Source organism: Castor canadensis, chromosome 6 (genome assembly GCF_047511655.1).
Source record: "Castor canadensis chromosome 6, mCasCan1.hap1v2, whole genome shotgun sequence".
NCBI lineage: Eukaryota > Metazoa > Chordata > Mammalia > Rodentia > Castoridae > Castor > Castor canadensis.
In genome coordinates, this window is record NC_133391.1 from 6,664,671 (window position 1) to 6,683,801 (window position 19,131).

Here is a 19,131-nt window from a genome sequence, read left to right on the forward strand (position 1 = left end):
ACCCAATACATTCAGGGGCATTTTGAGATCGTACCTTTCCTCTAGGAAAGATTTCTTAAGGCCAAGTAAATAAAGAGTATAGTAGAGGTACATTGTTTTTTCCCTGCACAAATGGAACATGTAAAATTGTGTATGTCTGTTGAACAATTTTCAGTCTTCCCTTAAAAGCAAGATGGCACATAATATGCAGCATTGTACAGTAAAAATTAGACTCTGGTGTTAATATACTGGTTGCTAAAATGACAGTGAGAGCTCTACAAAATTGGTAAAATTTTGTTTACTCATCTCTCCCAGGGTGCCTCTAGAATTCTTTTCAGTTCTGTTATTCTCAGTGTCAGGTGGCGAAGGCTTTCATTATGTCACTAGTGCAGCCCTAGCCAGCCCTTTCACCCATCTCCAGTACTTGAACACAGGCAGCTCTGCACTGCTCTTCCTGGAGGAGGGAAACTGCTTCCTTTTTCTGAAGGACTCCGTGACCTGACAAGAGTTCCCATCACCTTGTTGATCAAATGCTAACAACTGAGGGAATATTTGCTTGTCCTTCTTAAAATATGTTCTTTTTTGTTTTTCTTTGGTTTTTTTTCTCTTTTTATTTTTTCTTACTATATTCCTTTCTGCTAATATCACTAACAATTTTCTAGCAAAGATTTACCTGTTCTCTTTTTTTAAAACTTACAAATATTTGCTGGAAATGGAACATGACTTTAAATACATGTTCCTTCAATTAATTGTCCAGTGATCATGTAATAGAATTGTCATCCCTGAAGTCCCTTAATTTCCTCAGCCTTCTTTCCTTAACTGCTGGTTTTCCACTGTGCCTGTTTATTTACTCACATCCTGCTCATGTAACCTCTGTTGTTATTCTCCTCTTTTTGCTCTGACCTCTCATTCTCTATCTGTATCCCAACATACTCCCCATTGTTCCAGTTTTTCTGTTTTGTTAATATTATGAAGTCAGTGTATACATAGGAACCTATATGATCATGTGTATATATATATATATATATGTATATTGACAAAGGGAACAGAATTGTATTAGTGAATCTGAGGGGGCTACTGTAGATGGGAGAAGTAAAGAAAATGTTAGAGAATGAGAAGTATTGAAACAGCCCATCTTTATATGACTATAATATAATGCACTGTACAGTGAGCTGTTGAATGTTAGGGGAGCATGGCGATGGAGAATGAGTAAGTAATGAGGGGGGAGGGGTTAATTTAATAAAAGCACAATACATACAGACCTGAACTACCAAGGCAAAACTCCCTTGGGCTATCAGTATACATTTAATTTAAAAGTGTAGGGCAGGAGGGAAAAATAGGTCTTTTCTGGGGGTGGCTACTGATGGGAGGGGATGGGAACGAGGGTGTATATGGTGGGATGTGTTTTGTATCCATATGTGAAAAATAGAAGAATGAAGCCTGTTGAAATTGTTCTAAGAAGGGAGGAAGGGGGGAAGAAGGAGAATGGTAGGGTAAATCCAACTAAGATATATTTTAAACACATATATAACTATCACAGTGTATCCCCCTGTACAACTATTATATGCTAACAAAAACATAAAAAATACTATGAAGTCATTTTGCAGGCATATAGAATCCTCTTGGAAAATAATGTTACTTGATTGACTTATATTTTCAAAAAGGAAAAGGTATTACTTGTGTTTTCTGTTTTATCAGGTTGTGAAAACAAGAATGAGAATGAAGAGTCAACCTCAAAGGCTGAAGCTACAGAAGACTCAGCGTCACATGGGGAATCAGCAGGAAGATTCCAGAAAGAGTTTGGAGAGAAACGTGAACAGCAGGGCAGAGTAGTTGAAAGGCAGCAGAGAAACCTTGAGGAGAAAACTGGAAAAGAGAAGAGAGAGTCAGGGCCTGCTACAGCCAAGGAAAAAAAACCCACCACAGGAGAGAGAGGCCCAAGGGAGAAGGGCAAAGGGCTGGGAAGAAGCTTCAGCCTGAGTTCAAACTTTAATACCCCTGAAGAGGTTCCAACGGGAGCAAAGTCTCACAGATGTGATGAATGTGGTAAATGCTTTACAAGAAGCTCAAGCCTTATCCGCCATAAAATCATCCACACTGGAGAAAAGCCCTATGAATGTAGTGAGTGTGGGAAAGCCTTCAGTCTCAACTCCAACCTTGTCTTACATCAGCGAATCCACACCGGAGAAAAGCCTCATGAATGTAACGAGTGTGGCAAGGCCTTCAGCCACAGCTCAAATCTCATACTGCACCAGCGCATCCACTCTGGAGAGAAGCCCTATGAGTGTAATGAGTGCGGGAAGGCCTTCAGCCAGAGCTCAGACCTCACGAAGCATCAGAGAATCCACACTGGGGAGAAGCCCTATGAATGTAGCGAATGTGGAAAAGCTTTCAACCGAAACTCATACCTGATTTTGCATCGGAGAATTCACACCCGAGAAAAGCCCTATAAGTGCACTAAGTGTGGCAAGGCTTTCACCCGAAGCTCCACCCTCACTTTGCACCACAGAATCCATGCCAGAGAGCGAGCCTCAGAGTACAGCCCAGCTTCCCTGGATGCGTTTGGGGCATTCCTGAAAAGTTGTGTGTAAAGCAAGAATTTGTCATCAAGCCATTTCCCTTTTTGTTTCTAAAATTATTTCAGAGATGTGTGCCCATGAAGGGAAAAAACAGCCTCAACAGATTTCTTTTTAAAAAGTCACACCCAAGGATCCTTAGAGTTACATCAGCAGTGTTCTGCCTTTGTGTAGTCAGTCTGTAGGCATGCAATTCTTCCACATAGCCCATACAGGGAAAAGCTGGTCAGATGGATAATCCATACAATATTTCCACACAAGATCAAAGCACATGGAGTAAATTGTCAAGTTTCCAGCAGTGAGGATACTTGTAAGGCACTGTTGGACTTGCAGCAACCTCACCATGTAATTGACAGATCAAGATTGGCTCTGTGATCATGATTCTGAGGTTAAGAAACCACTTGCTGTAAACATGCTCTGCATCTTGGCCAGCATCTTACTTCTCCAAAAAGAGGAATAGTTGAAACAAAAACTACATTGGGACATGCTGCTCAAGCTAGTTATATATCCATAAGTTACATATTTGATCACTGGTAGCCTACCAAAGCTGTAGAAATCTAGACTGTGCTGATCAGTATCAAACCAAAGATTTCTATCTCTTCCCAAAAGAGGGTTTGTGCACCAGTCTACAGTTCCAAAGGACCGCAACAAATATAGATGGTTCTGTCCTCATCACTGAAATCAGTTCTAATGAAATAGCAAAGTGATTCAAAACACTTCTCTCCCTTCTTGAAGTCCCTGAAGCACTGTAGCACTCCAAAATTCATTTCTCCAAAAGTGAGCACTTGATTGTGTACAGTCTTTTTAATTCTTCTTTGTTTCATGTACAGAAGTTTTTATCACACCCTGAAAGAGATGCTTCAGTTGTCAAGGAATGTAGTTATATTCCTGACAGCACAGCACTGGACACTTAAATGGCACTCCTGTGATGACTTCTAAAAGCCCTGTGAATCAGGAGACCTGAAATATGGTAGCCTGACCCAACTTTTAAAGAGGATCTTGAGAGCCAAGAGGCATGTTAAAACCTCTAGGATTAATGCTATTTTTATCCTAGATATAAACAAAAGATGCTGGCGGGCTGCCCGCATAGACTGTTTTAAACATAGATGAGTGAGTAAATACCATGGAATGACAGAAAATGACTCCATTGTTACCATCTTAAAGAAGAAAAAGTATGAACGTTGACTAAGGTCATTTTTTGACATCTTTCCATGGCAGAGATTTTAGCCATAATTCTCTTCAGTAAACTGTGAATAATGTGATGATTTGGGCACTTTGTGAGTCATTTGATGCTTACAGAAAATGTGTTGTTTTTTTTTTTTTTTTAATTATTTTCAGAAGAAAAGCTACAGAGCATTTTTTTTTTTCACACAGAGACTTTGCAAAAGCATTTCTCATCCTCAGCTGGCAATTATTAAAGGTATTTTGTTGCTCTGAGAAGTTTACCAACACACTGAGGTGTGGTTGGTTGTATTATTGTAGTAGTGCACAGTGTCTTTTGTATCTCATCACTAAAGACTGAGATAAGGTTATGGGACTTTAATCTTTCCCATCATCTCTGCAGAAGGACGCAGGTGGCTCCCTGCATGATGATGGAGATTGTTTCACACATACAGGATACCTAAGTATCATGGGCCATGTAGGTGTCAAGGGCATGGCTAGAAATGACTGTATATGAAAACATTCAGATGACTGTGGACAGCCCAGCAGAAACCTAGAAACAAACTAAAAGCAACCTGAGACTATGAGCATGGATACCCCACATAACAGTTTGAGATATTTCCCTCAAGAAACAGGACTAAAACTACTATTCATCAGTCATTTGCTGACCAACAGGAGAAGTCTAGAAGACAGCATAGCATGGCAAGGTCAGTGAGCTGGGGCCCCATGTGGCATCAGCTCCAGACCAAGCTAAAATTCTGCACAGCAGTCATTCTTTGGCCTTTCTTTGGCCTTACTACTTGGACTAACCACACATTCCCTGTAGCTTCTAAGCAGTTTCTTCAGTGTTGCCTGGGAGAACTATGTAGTAAGTCCAGCCAGTTAACAAGAATATTTCTATTCATTCAACTTAAGAAAAACAGAAGAGTTACTCCAGAAGAGTCTACCGAATTCATACTTTAAGGAATGAGCTTGCTTTTGAAAGAACTTTGGCTCACTAGAAAGCAACTGAAAGCAAGGTGCCCAACTCCAGGCACTCCTCCAAACTGACTGGTCTGACTCAGGACTTCAATCAGTTCCACATTGGACTTCTCTTTTTTTAATCCACAACTTACATGCTGGCATAATTCAGCCATCTTTTTTTGTTAATTAAATAAGACGTGTGTCCCCACATTTGATTACCATTTTATTGGGACATCCACTGACTTTGTTGGTAGTCACTGGGGTTGCTTTAGATTTTCCACAGATGCACCCTTTGAGGCAGCTATTGAAGGTGTGTCTTCTGAGGAAAACAGGCTACAACTGGTTATTAAAACCATTTGTGTCGCATTCATTTATCAGATGCCCAGTGCAGAGTGTCACTGGGTCATGGTCAAAAACGCCGACAACATCTTACTGCTCAGGATAGTCATTCAGGAGTTCTTAACTGACTGACATCTGTTCACAGTTCATGTACTTTATAGTTAACCATTAGCATGCTAGTTGACCTAATGGAACTTTCTGAAGAGTTTTTAAAAATAGACCTTTACCTTGCAAGGAAGGAAAAGTAAGATTCTTTAGGTTGTGGGGTATTTGTTTCTACTCCACAGCCTGGCAGGCAAGGCTAAACATAGATGTGTGAGACATCTCAGTATGTAAGGCACTTAGTATTAAAGGCATAAAAGTGAAACTGCTAAATGTGTGTAGAGAAACTGACATGTTTGCTACATGGGACAGTTCACACCTGTGTACATCAGAGAATTTATTCCAGTAAAGAGCCTCTTGAATGTGATAAGTATGGCAAAGCCTTGAATCACATCTCAGCCCTCAGCATCAGAAAACTTACACTGTAAATAAAACTTTATGTAACTATATGTGAGGAAAACTTACACGTGTAGCAGTCATTACTTTGGACAGAAAACAAATTCCCTTGTTACGTCCCAATCATTTGGTACAGCTCAGAAACACTGCAGAGGAAGCTCAATCTTAACTCCAGAGGATCCACAGAAGAAAACAATGTGGGGAAATGCTAAAGAAGTAGCAAAATGTACAACTTCTTATGAAAATTGTTGATGTTGGGTACTTCTATATATTTTGTATGGCCATGATGTCAGTGTGTGTTTTGTACCTCTAACTCCTGTTATTCTGTATATTCCCTGTAAACAGATTATGTATTTTATTTTAATCTATTTGACAAAACCCATCACTCCAAAAAAGTGAATTTTTGGAGTGAGTAGTGAAAAAATTGATGGGGTTATAGGTAAAAAGTCAGTTCACAGAACTGAGAAGGAAGGATATGAAAGGGAACAAGCCTTCACAGCTTACTGCTTTTATTAATTGAATCAAGAGAAGAAGTTGGAAATTCACGAGGAGAGACAGGTTAATAGGGCACCAAAGCAGGACAACTTCTGTCAACATCTACAGCTTCTTAGAGTTTTCTCTTCAAAACTGGGAAGTTGACCTCTGAGCTTCTGGAACACCATTGTGAGTGAAGGGAATGGATGGATTTGCTGAGCTTGTCTTGGGAGGAGGGTCTTCTCCAGGAAGTAGGAACTAGAGTGGCCAGTGGGACCACTTAAGCTGAGTAGATTCTATAAATCATAGACCTGCTTCCCCACTAACTCTTAAATCTTGATGCTTGGGAAACAAGATGTGAACACACCAAGATGGGCTGTTTCTAGAGAAGCAGGTTCAGTGCATCCAGTGGGGCCTTGTAGAAGTGTTGGTAATCTGAACCATTTGCAAGAGTCCCTTTGGCTCTGCTCCTGTGTACCTTCCCCCGCACCCCTTCTTCTCTGGTTATTAGGAAAGAGGTTTTGGGAAGAGTCATACCTATGAACAGTTTTTAAGTTTTTGTTCATCAGAAACTTTTATTCCTAATAAGGCATGCTGACTTATTTATCCAAAGCCAGTTTACCGAGTTTATCCTGCCGTCTTCGTGCAAGAAACTGACCGTGTCAATCGGTGTGACAGTGTTGAAATGCAGTCACACAGTGACAGCAATACTTGGCAGGTGAGCCCTATTTTTGTGCATCACACTCTGAGCAACTTTTCAGAAATATTTTTGAGAGTACTGGGGTTCCCCATAGGGAAAACAAATGAAAGACTGCAGATTAAGTGAAATACAAAGTAGTATGACTAGGTCGTTTCTTAGAAGTTAGGGTTGGTTTTTATCTCAGCTCCTTCTGGAGAGTTTAAAAAGCATTATTTGAAAAGTTTTCCAAAAAGCAGTTACTTACTTTACTATTCAGATTAATTTTTTATTACATCTGAAAATGCAGTTACCCATTTTACTTTTCAGAATTTTGTAAAACTAATGCGACGTTATAGGGAGGTAAGCCATCTCCAGTTCTTCAGGTCAAACAGAAGTTTGGGAAATAATTTCACATCCCATAATACAGGAAATTTAGTTTCATACTGTCTGGTTCTGTTTACTAATGACCACCACCATAACTGGTCTACTATAATTTTTAACTGCTCCCTCCCCCTTTTTAAAAAAATCTTGGAGATTTCTCACACCTCCGTTTATTGAAAGAATTATAATTCACTTCAAACTACACAGTAATCAGCAAAGTTAATTGGTCTTTAAAATTCTCTCCCTTCAGCAAGCACTCACTAAGTAGTGAGACGAGCTTGAAGATACAAAAAATGAGATCTGTGAGTGCTTGGAAGAGGCAGCACTGAAACTTGGACTTCAATCCAGTTTCAGATCTGGGTTTTCAGTTCCTTTGGTCCAGGGAAGGGAGTAGGCAGCTGCAATTGTCCTGGGCCATCTCATCAAAGTCAGGTGCACCAGGAAGTAAAGGAAGAGTTACAATAGCCCCACACTCTGTTGAGGGGGAGGAATGAGGCCAGAGAGAAGAGAAAGCTGGGGATGTATTGAAGTTAGTGCTCACTTGCCTTCCTCTTCACCTCAGCTGGTAACAGCTTTCGGCTGCTTATTAAAGTTTCTAGTCTGCCCTAGCAAGGACAAAGCATGTTAGACTTAGAAAAGCTTCTGCTGGTAGCAGGGGTTCTTATTTGAACACATGTATGAGGGGGGTGGGGTGGGAGGAAGCAGAGTGTGATTATGCAGGAAAATCTTGTCCTAAAAATATATAAGTGTAGGGGTAAGGGGTGGTTATGCAAGCAAAATCAGTAATTATTTTAAAATGAGCATATGTATTTTTATTAACTTTTAGTTAAATATAGATTATTACAACCAGGTCAACATGATAAGCCTAAATCTATATAGAGAGCTAACTCAGGCATTGTCTTGTTTATTTGTAGACTAGATAAAAGTAATCTGTGCAGATTATTTTAGAATCAGACCAAAAGAAGAAACTTCCTTGTCTTTGTATACCTGCAGAATTAAGTTATTGTTAAAAACTGGATTTTTCATTTTACCAGTGTCTGAAGAGTCCAAGTGCTTTAGATGCTCACTAAGTGATTTTTAAATTGAATTTAATATCCTTGACATTTCTAGAAAGGCTTCTTTTCGCTAAATAATGGAATCTTGGAGGGTTTTTTGTTGTTGTTCAATCCAGGGAACTCCTTCACTAAAATAATTTGAAACCTTCATCAAGAACTAAAGTTTCAGTTAAAGAGAAATGACAACAGAACTGTATGGTCAGTGGCCCGTTACAAGCCCAGTGATGCCTGATAAATGTTAGAGTAGCAAAAGTTTGGGAAAGAAATTGTGGGAATTTGTAATATTCTCTTATGTTGTTTCTCTTCTGGGTCATGGTAAAATAAATTATCAACTCTAGGTGGCAATCCTTGTGTTTATTTCTTTGTCATCTTTGTTTACATAAATGCACAGGTTCAGGGTATAGAAAAACCCAAAAGTTGAAAACTAAAACTGGGACCCACAAAATTCTCTCACAGAACTCAGTTTTATGTTTTTACTTCATCTTATTTGAATAGTTGATGTACTTGTCCTGTTTAGAAACCCTGAATAAAAGTGCAAAGTGCTCTGGTTTCCTCTGCTTGTTTTCAGTATCCTTAAATCAGAATACTCACCCTTGCCTGCTTGCTTTCAGAGTTACGATGAAATAAAAAGAGAGAGGTAAATAAAGTGACACGTGGGAACAACAGCTGTCCTTTTACCCAGGTATTGTTACTGGTTTCGGTGGTCAGTGGGTATGGTGATGTCGGTGGTGTACTAGCCTTGGTCCTTTGAGTAGTGTTTAAAATTAGAGCACTGTCCTAGTGGTCAGAAAAAGAACAGACAGGTAAAGGAAAGTACAAAAAAGGAGACTTGTATTTTTAGAAGTGACAGTACACCCCTGAAGAGAGAAGTGGGGTGGGCAGTTCAGAAAGTCCAGTTACCTAAACGGCTACAGTGTACCTTCAGGCTTCAGATGGGCAGATCTGGTAAGGTCTGAGTGTACTGAGCTATATGGTTGGGTGCTTTGTTTCAGCCACAGGGCTGGGAAGTCTGTTGGTGTGAACTCTTGGTCTACCCTTAACTACACATAAACAAGCTTAGGGCATGTGTGCCCACGTTTCCCAGTTGTGGGGCTTCTGTAAAGAGTATTTTTGTTAATCATAAACCCAGGGTTGTTAAATGTGAAATGTCTCAGGTGTGGGGGGTGGGGGCCGTTACCTTTTTCTGCTCAAGTCTGCCTACCCTCAGTATCAGCACAACCAGATCTTTACTGGTCAGGGGAACTTGACCCTGTCTTGTGCAACTACCTCAGCCAGATAGTAAAGCCTAAGGTAAGGTAAAGATAAGGTAATGTAAAGCAAAGCCTAATTTTGTGCACACCATCTAGTTTAGGAAATGATTCCAGAGAAGAAAGTGAGAGACCAGGAAGAAGGAAGCTCAATGCATTATTGAACTTGCTCACTTGACAAGTGGGGCCCAATTTTCCCCATGACAATTTGCTGCAGGAACTGAAGAAGGGAGCATTTACACAACAGTTGCTGTACGATGTGGTAACAACCTTGCTAGTTCAGATTTGTGAGAGGATTCAAGGCAGGATCCACAAAGGTGTCCAAAACATATTCTGTGAACTGTTCCTACTCATAATTGTAGCATCAAATGTGGGGAGTGGGTTATTTCTCTCCCAAAACCAATTCTGGGATTCTCTGGACACCAACTGGATGTCCTACAAATCAATTCAATTCTGACACTATCTACCTGGACTTAGACTCACAGGTAGAGGATTCAGTCCCACAAGACTGCCTCCACTTCAGGTGCCAGTCATAAGTCCCCACTTGCACCTGTACTTCTGACTAAATCAAAAGAGGTTGTGGAACTCCCTCAGATTTGATAATTTTCTAGAATGGCTCAAGACTTGGGACAAGTGCCGTTCTTCTTATTAGAAGGGTACAAATGGTACAAATGGAACAGCCAGATGGAGAGGTACAGAGGAGCCAGGTGCCAGTGGCTCATGTGCACAACCCCAGCTACTTAGGAGGCTGAGTTTGGGAGGATCAAAGTTCAAGACCAACCCAGGCAAATAGTTTGAAAGACCCCATTTCCAAAATAATCAGAGCAAAGTGGACTGGAGGTGTGGCTCAAGCAATATGGTGCCTGCTTTGTAAGTGCAAAGCCCTGAGTTCAAACCTCAGTCCCACCAAAAAAAAAACAGGGTTGGGAATGAGGACAGGCAATGTTGCTTCCCTGCTTCTCTGGGTAAGCCATCCTCCCAGCACCTCGCTATGCTTACCAGCCAGGAAGGTCCACAAACCCTGGAATTTGGGGAGTTTTGTGGTTTCATTATATAAACATGATTGATTAAATCAGCCATAGCCATTGGTAATTTACTCAATCTCCAGCCCCTCTCCTCAGAGGCCAAAGAGTGAAGCTGAAAGTCCCAACTCTTAATCATGCCTGGGTCTCTTGGCCAAATACCACCCATCCTAAAGCTACCCAGGGGTCAAGCCATCAGGCATTACCATATAAAAGACACTCATCACTAAAGGAGCTATGTGCCATGCCAGGAACTAGAGACCAAGAACAATTCATTAGTATCATAGCTTCAAAATCCTGAAAAATTGCTACGGTAGGAGGTAGCTGGGCTATATTCTATCTGATTTGTCTGCCTGTCAGTTTGTGGTAGTGTAGGACGTAGAACCTCACAGACCTGTTGATGACAGCCCCTGTGAGAGACTCTTAAATTGGGTGTGGGGAGGACCAGAGCTCCACACACTCACCACTGCGCACAAGAGACCCTGAATCATCTGAGTCAGGGTGTACCTCCCAAGACCCTCTCTCCTCAACCTGTCAACTCCATCCTGTCCAATGCAAACCCTGGCAACTTCCTCAGCTTCCTCCATTGCTGAGCCTGTTCCAGATGGGAGCAGGAGGAAAGTAGATAGACATGACCTTCTATACTTTTAGGCCACCTTGATTCTTGGCTTTGCCCCTGGTAGACAATCCTGATCTTTGCTATACTCCTAGCTCAGTGTCCCATGACATTCTAGCTATCTCCTCTTAAAACTCCCATGCCTATCAAAGTCAAAGCATTTTCTCTAGCTTTCATTTTCACTTGTTTTTCTGTAACATTTGACCACTGCCCGGAAACCTTGCCAGTTGTTGGCATTACACTGTCCTTCAGTTCCTCTGTCTTCCTCCTTCACTCATGAATAGCAACTATGAATTGTCTCCGATCCACACATCAACTTTGGAGAGACAGTAGCCACATTTTATAGATGAGAAACTAAGGCCTAGGAAGTGAAGTGGCAGAGCTGGATTTGAAAACCAGGTCTGTCTGGTTCCAGCAGGTGTGTTCTCTTCTGATACTTCATTGTCCCTTGTCCTCTTTTACGAACTCAGTTCTCCCATTTTATCCATCACTAACACCCCAAAATTATGTTTACAGAGTAGTCTAGCACAATGGCTAAACACACATGCATTTGGGAATAACATCAATCCAGGCATTCAAATACATCTGAGGCTATTTGGGGTCCTGGAAAGAAGGGACTTTGTGTCGGGAAAGGCCAGATACCCTCTGCGATCTCCTCTGCTCTAGGTTATGCATATCTTTTCTGTTTTGTTTTTTTTCACAAATAAGGACAAGCCAGCAAGCTGCCTATTATACAAGGGACAGGTCTTGACAGGACTCTGTACAATCCCTTAATTCAGGAGAAGACAGATAACCCTCTCCAGAGAAAGCAGAACAGAGAAAGGATCTGTAATAGGTGCAAAGCACATCTATCTCTGAGACACTGACATGAAAAACTAAAGTCATGGTGATGCATGCCTGTGATCCCAGCACGTGGGAGGTCAAGGGAGGAGGGTCTCAAGTTCATGGTTAGCCTAGGCTACATAGCAAGACCCTGTCTAAAAACAGAAACAAGGTTCTTGAGCTACAGGTGCTGTTTTTAAGCCAGCTCACTCAGAGCCTGCTCCCCCCCACCTTGCTGCTTTCACTCTCACTCTCACTAAAACTCTGCTGCACTGCAAAAAAACAACCAAGCAAAAAAATAAATAAAAGATTAGAAATAATATACAGTCAATTTAAATATTAATAAGGAAAACCAGGACTGTAAAATAGGTACAGTGAGGGGGGTACTAGTGGGAAAGGAGAGGGTGAAGGAAGGACATTAAGGTGACAATATATGGCAGATGGACTTCATATACCTCTATAAAACAGAACTAAGAAACCTCTTGCAATTGCTTTAAGTGGGGTGGGGAAGGGGTTGAGGGGAAGAGACAGGGGTAATGTAAACAATATATAAGTCTAATCGGAATTGTCATTATGAATCCCCCCCCAAATAATGAATATATCCTAATGAAAATTTATTATTAAAAAGAAATAATATAAATAACATTGTCACAAAGAATTTTAAAAATTAAAAGTCCCTTACTGTGTTTTTTTCTTTGCCAAATTCAAATTAGTTGCTAGTTTACTCTCAGTACCTGTTATAATTTAATCTTTCTCCAAATATTTTAAAGTTTAGCATTGTAAAGTATTATTGTGCCCATTTTCCAGATAATCCAGTTGCATATCCAAATGTCCCAAGGCTCAAGGCTGTGAAAAAGATTCTTTACTTGACCAAACCGCAGTCAGACTCCTGAACCTTTTCCTAAGCCCGTCTGTGCAATTCTTGTAAAATTCTGTCTTAGCAGCAAACTCAATTTAAGTCAGTTTAGCAAGAATGCCACCACCCTCAATATCTGATCACCATCATTGTCTGATTGGGTTCCTCATCTTCCACCATTCCTTACTTGACCTCTGATCACTCTGACTTGAGGAAAAATCCTGTTAGGTCTGTTTTGCCAGAATCCTTCTAACCCCCATGTTCCTAACCACCCCCACTTTGTTGGGGGGTTTTTGTCTGTTTAGTTTTTTTGTTTGTTTTGTTGTGTTGTGTTTTTGGTATTGGTTTGGTTTGATTTGTGGTTTTTTGCAGTACTGGGATTTGAACTCAGAGCCTTATGCTTGCTAGGCAGGCTACCACTTGAGCCATGCTACCAGCCATCCTTTTGGGCCTATGTAGCCCAGGCTAGCCTGGAGCTACTATTTAGCCAGACTGGCCTCAAAGTCACAATCCTCTTGCTTCAGCCTTCCCAGTGCTGGGATTGTAGGTGTGAACCACCATGCCGGACTCCAATGTTTCTTTTTAGTAATTTTCATCCACTAGCCCCCACCCCATCCCTTGTCTATAAATTCTCACTTAGCCCATACTGTTTGGAGGTTGAGCCCAATCTCTGTCCCCCACTGCAAATCCCATTGCAATGGTTCCTGTACTGATCAGGTCCCAAATAAGGTCTTCCTTGCTGTGCTTTAACAAGCAGCCAGGCACTGGTGGCTCACATCTGCAATCCTAAGTACTCAGGAGGCAGAGATCAGGAGGATTGCCAGCCCAGGCAAATAGTTTGTGAGACCCAATCTCGAAAAAACCCATCACAAAAAAAGGGCTAGTGGAGTGGCTCAAGGTGAGGGCCCCGAGTTCAAGCCCCAGTACCACAAAAAAAAACTGCTTCTCCTTTAAATGTTGTCTACCTATAGCACTCTAGCTTCGTTCTCTTTTCCTTTCATTTTCTTAGTGAGTGTCTTTGTAGCTTCCCAAGTGCTGTACAAAGCAAACTTCTTTCGGGAAGAAAAAAGGCAAGTGGGCAAGTGTTAGAGTTGTAACGGCAGGAAGCTTCGCCAGCGGTGTTCTAAGAGAAATCAAGTTTTGATCGCCCCCTACTGACCAAGCATGCTTATGGCAGTAAAAGAAAATGAGTAAGGTTAAGATTGAGAAAACAATTTTATGACTCACCTTGCTGGAAAAAGAGGGAAGGAACCACGGACTGAAGTTAACCAGTTAACAATGAGTTTTTACCCTTTTTGGATCTCTGCTACAAAGGGCACATGAATCAGCTTCTTTTGTCAGGTCAAATAATCTCCCAAGAGTCAGGTGCCAGTGGCACATACCTGTAATCCTAGCTACTCCAGAGGAAGAGATCAGGAAGATAGAAGTTCAAAGCCAGTCCTGGCAAAAAGTTCTAAAGACGCCATCTCAGCAGGTAAAAGCTGGGGATGGTGGCACGCACCTGTCATCCCAGCTACCAAGAAGTGTAAATAGGATCACAGTCTCCACCAGAGGGGCATAAACACATGACCCTATTCGAAAAATAACCAAAGCAAAAAGGGTGGGGGCGTGGTAAAGCAGCTTACCAACAAGTGTGGGAGGCCCTAAATTCAAACCTCAGTACCAACAAAACAAACAAACAAACAAAAAAAACTCCCAAGAAAAGAGAAGGGAGTAATGTGGAGAAAGTATAGTGGGAGGTCATTAAAGTGAGTCCAGGTCTCCAGACCCTCCACATTTTACATTTTATTTTATTTTGGTTTTGGTTTTGGTTTTTGAGACAGGATCTCACTATGTAGCCCAGGCTGGCCTCAAACTCTCAATTCTCCTGCCTCAGCCTCCTGAGTGCTGGGATTAGTGGCATGTGCCACACACCTGGCATATTTACATTTTATACTGCAAGATTCAGAAGCAGCTTCCAGACTGATCATGCTACTGCTGCAGGGGATCTTTTGGACAATTCTACATATAGTTTTCAAACATTTTAAAGGACCTATAAGAACTAGATGTATTTTGTGAAATAAAAGGTCTAGGATCAGTGAGTTGAAAGCAGATTGTTGCTTCGCTTTAAAGAACTTTCAGCAATTAGAACTCTGCAAAAGAGGGGAACTTTCTTGTAGACTAGTAAGCTCTTGGCCATGGAAAGAGAAATAAGGAACTCCATCACAGAAAGGATGAGGGTTTGTTAGGAAAGGTTAGCCTGTTGGGGCTAGGTTAGCATGCAGAAGGTCCGGGTACCATCCCCACCACGACAAAAGAAAAGAAAGTTTAGCCTGTGGACACCCAAGAAAACACATCCACTCAGTCTGGCAATTTATTATCATCAGCCATCTGTAATTATTTGTTTACATACTTACTAAGAACTGTATTTTTCATTTTTAAAGTTTTGTTTCTTAACACAATACCAGATGTGTTTGTTATCAAGTTTTCTTGATAACAGTTTGTTGTTGCTGGGAACCGGTGACTCACACCTGTAATCCTAGCTACTCAGGAGGCCAGAAGAGAAACAGGCTGTGTTCTGATCATCAGGCAGGGGGAAGGCATGGCAAAGCAGAGAGTTTTGAAACATGAAGAAGGTCACATAGCACTGGGGAATGAAATAGCCAATGAAGTCACATACAGTGATATGTGGATTGAGCTTTGCTTTTTGCTTCTGTAACTTGCTTGCAAGGGGGGGATATAGGGTGAGACCCCTTTGTTCTGGGGGCTCAGCCTTTGGACAGGAGTCTGCTGGGTCTGTGTGGGCACAATAAAACGATGCTTCCTACTAAACTGCCTCAGTGTCCCATATCTCGGCTTGAGATTCCCGCAACAGCAGAGATCAGGTGGATCTCGATTCCAAGTCCGCCTGGGCAACTAGTTCTCAAGCCACTATCATAAAAAAATCCAACACACACACACAAAAGGGGCTGGTGGAGTGGCTCAAGTGGTAGAGTGCCTGTCTAGCAAGCATGACACCCTGAGTTCAAACCCCAGTATCCCCCCCAAAAAAAATGTTTGTTGTCATTGAAAATCAAAACTTTTTTTTCTTTTTGACTAGGATTTGAACTCAGGGCTTTGTGCTTAGAAAGCAGACGTTTTACTACTTTTGTCACTTTTTTGGGGCGTGGTACTGGGGTTTGAACTCAGGGCCTACACCTTGAGCCACTCCACCTGCCCTTTTTTTGTGTTGGGTTTTTTTGAGGTAGGGTCTCACGAACTATTTGCCTGGGCTGGCTTAGAACCGCGATCCTCCTGATCTCTGCCTCCTGAGTAGCTGGGATTACAGGCATAGCCCATGGACGCCCGGCTGATGTTTCCGTATTTTTGGTGCAGTTAGGGAATTCCTGCTCAGGAATGCTACTATCCCTCAACACATGTGACTTTTGCAGAACCAGATTAAAAAACTCCTGGGGGCAGGAGGGGAGGTGCCGAGCGTGGAGCTGAGCTCTAAAACAGAATCTTCCCTCTGGAAACCTGCAGTGAGCCAAAGTGGTGGGAAGAAAGGCAGGAAATGCCCCCTCATTGCGTCCTCAAGCATCGGGAAGAACGCATCCCTTAGGATTTCTGCCCAGAACTTGAAGGGACCCGCCAAGGCGCCAGGCTACTTTGATGCCACCATGAGCTGGGTCTGCAAGTGCTAACTGAATCTCTGGCAGACTCACAAGCCATGTATAAGATTCCATGATTTTCAATGTGGCCAAGTTCTCACGAGGTACAATGCATGCTCCCCACAGTCCCGGGGCGTCGGAAGCCTTCGCCAGGTCCTTGGTGAAAACAAGGGCCGAGGTCTCCGCCTTCTTCCGCTTCTCCCAGACTTCGGTGCTCAACCACGGTGCCAAGAAGACCTCCCGAATTCCTAGAGGGGCCGCTGCGGACCCCAGCGGCTCCCGTGGGGCGTGGCTATGACGCACTTCCGCCTGCGCCGTCCCGTTGTGTGCGGTGCGGCCTCCCAGCCCCGGAGCGATTCTGAGTCACGGTGAGCCTGCCGTTCCCAGGTCAGCGTAGCGGGCGGAGGAGGGAGCCTTAGCCGAAAGGTTTAGGGAGGGAAGGTTTAGGGGCTTAGCAGCTGGGGCCTTCGAAGGTTCCCCCAAACTGGCCTAGGGGAACTGTGGGAAGGAACTCCTCGTCTCTGCCCAGCCCCAGATGGAGGCGTCGGCTCACTGGAAAGCCTTCCCCACTTCCCAGGGCTCTTAACGAATAAAATCTCGCCTCTTTTGCGTCCCAGAGCAAGTTTTGTAGCCGGGCGTGGTGACGCGCCACTGTAATCTCAGCTACTTGGGAGGCGGAGGCAGGAGAAGCTTAAATGCGAGGCCAGCCCGGGGGAAGGTAGCGAGACCCTGGGCCAAGCACAAACAAAAGGACTGGGGGCGTGGCTCAAGTGCTAGGGCCCTTGCCTAGCATGCAGGAGGCCCTGGGTTTAATCCTCAGTACTAACGTGGGGTGGGGGAGATTTTTTGTGTGGGCTCCTTGAGCGGGGCCTCTGTTAATCCGACTAGAGCTATCGTCTCTTTTTTTTTCCCCTGGCTCAAGGCTAGGTCTGAACTCAGAGCTAATTGTTGAGAATCTCCTGTGAGAGATCGGACCTCTTTAGTAGTCTTGGATAGGGTCCAACGAGAAGGAGGGGATATTCAGTCCCCTTGTGCTTTGTCTACAAGTTTATAAATAAAGTGTAAATGAAAGGTTAGTTGTGGGTGAGTTACTTAGAAATCTGTGTACATAAGGAACCGTTAAAAGAGCTATGAAGATTTTTTAAAAAGTTAAGAGGCAAGACAGTTTTTCAAGTATTTGAAGGCTACCATGAAGAAAGTATTGGTCTAGGATTGAACCAGGTTCGTTGAAGTCGTGCAGATTTGGCTCACTTTAAAGGGAATCTTGTGACAGAACCGTGCAACAGAATTCTGTGCCTCAAAAATCTAATTTACCTGCCTAAGAGCTTTCCTCCCTCTTTCTTTGTGGCTTCCCCCCCCTCCCCTGGGACTGAGGTTGAACTTGGTGTCACACTTGCCTGCAGAGTTGGCGCACTACTGCTTGAGCCACACCTCCAAGTTCATTTTGCTCTAGTAATTTTGAAGATGAGGTCTTGGGAACTGTTTGCCCCCGGCTTACTTCCAACCTCAATCCTCCCAACCTCAGCTTCCCAAATAGCTAAGATTTACAGGTGTGAGTCACCGGCACCCGGCTTCTTTTGGCTTTTTGAGACAAGGTCTGGCTGTGTAGCCCAGGCTGCCCTCGAACTCGTGATTCTCCTGTTTCAGCCTCCCGAGTGCTGGGATTACAGTTGTACACCATCACACCCAGGTCTTGTAGCAGTTTTCATGTGCAAGCTAAGGGTGTGTTAAGGGCATCCTACCACTTGGTGGTCAAATGTTTATTTGTTGGCATTTATGATAATTTGGTTTATTTATTATACCTCAACTTGTTCCAGAATGGATTAGGGACACTTTGATAGAGGCGTATAGGCCTTGAAAAATTGGCATAAAGGAGTGGGGGGGGGGAAATTGGGAACAGAACTAAGGCCTTCTGCTTATGATAAACCATGAGTTTTTTGCTTGCCTTAAGCTAAGGCTTTTAGATAGCTTTAAAAAGTAGTTCATTAAGAGGAAAAAAAAAAGGGAAAAGTAGTTTAGTGGGGTCGAGGACAGTGTTGAATTATTAATGAAGCTTTGTTTTCTGTTCACGTGCTTTTTGATTTTATGAGCACTTCATTAAGAAAAATTCAGAAACCAAGACCTGGGAATTATCCCTAAATGAACCTTTAGGCAAACTCTGTGACTAAATGTGAAATTATTGGCTGTCTTGAGAGAGAAAGAAAAAAATCAAGGTAGTTCATTAGCAGGTTTTTTTTTTTTTTTTTTAAATCTTGCCAGCCAGATAAATAACAGAATTCCTTTCCTTTCTCCCTTCCTTTGTTTACCTTCCTTGCCTTTCTTCCTTTTCTCTCTCCTTTCTTTTTTGAGACAGGGTCTTACTCTGTAGCCCAGACTGTTTTCAAACTTGTGGGCTTTCTGCCTTGATCTCCTAAGTGCTAGGAGGAGATTAGATGACCCTGATTCAGTTTCCTGTTAGTCCCAAATTTGGGTACTCCGGTGGTGTCCTGGGTGCAGAGGCCAAGCTGATTCTGGTCTAGCCTGACAGAATATCTTTTAGGAAGCTTCAGGATTGCACAACAGTGGAGGAGAGTCCAAGTACTAATATCCCTGGAACTCAGACTAATTAACAGCTGCATAAGCACTGAATTTCTCGGAAAAGCAGAGTTCTACACTGAGGTCTTATTATTAGAAACTCATTTTGTGTTTTTAAAATTTACCAAAACTGGTCACAAAAAAAAAAAATGAAAGGGAACGGATGTAAAAATACATTTGTAAGAAATGTTTACTAAATGTGTGACACTAAGTCACTAACATAAAAGCTATAACATAAAAGAGCATTTATTGGGGATAAG

General features: G+C 42.5%; 1 protein-coding gene across 7 annotated transcripts in view; it reads left to right on the forward strand.

Annotated features, from left to right (window-relative positions):
• The window catches only part of Zkscan1 (zinc finger with KRAB and SCAN domains 1), a 37,946-nt gene that overhangs the window by 11,812 nt on the left and 7,003 nt on the right, over window positions 1-19,131 (forward strand). For 3 of the 7 annotated variants that reach the window (XM_020185012.2, XM_020185013.2, XM_074075586.1), the window contains one exon: window positions 1,678-4,930. In XM_020185012.2, the coding sequence (XP_020040601.1) occupies window positions 1,678-2,570 (893 nt within the window). In that variant the 3' untranslated portion in view covers window positions 2,571-4,930. The other 4 variants (XM_020185014.2, XM_020185015.2, XM_074075588.1 and 1 more) reach the window with 4 other exon arrangements.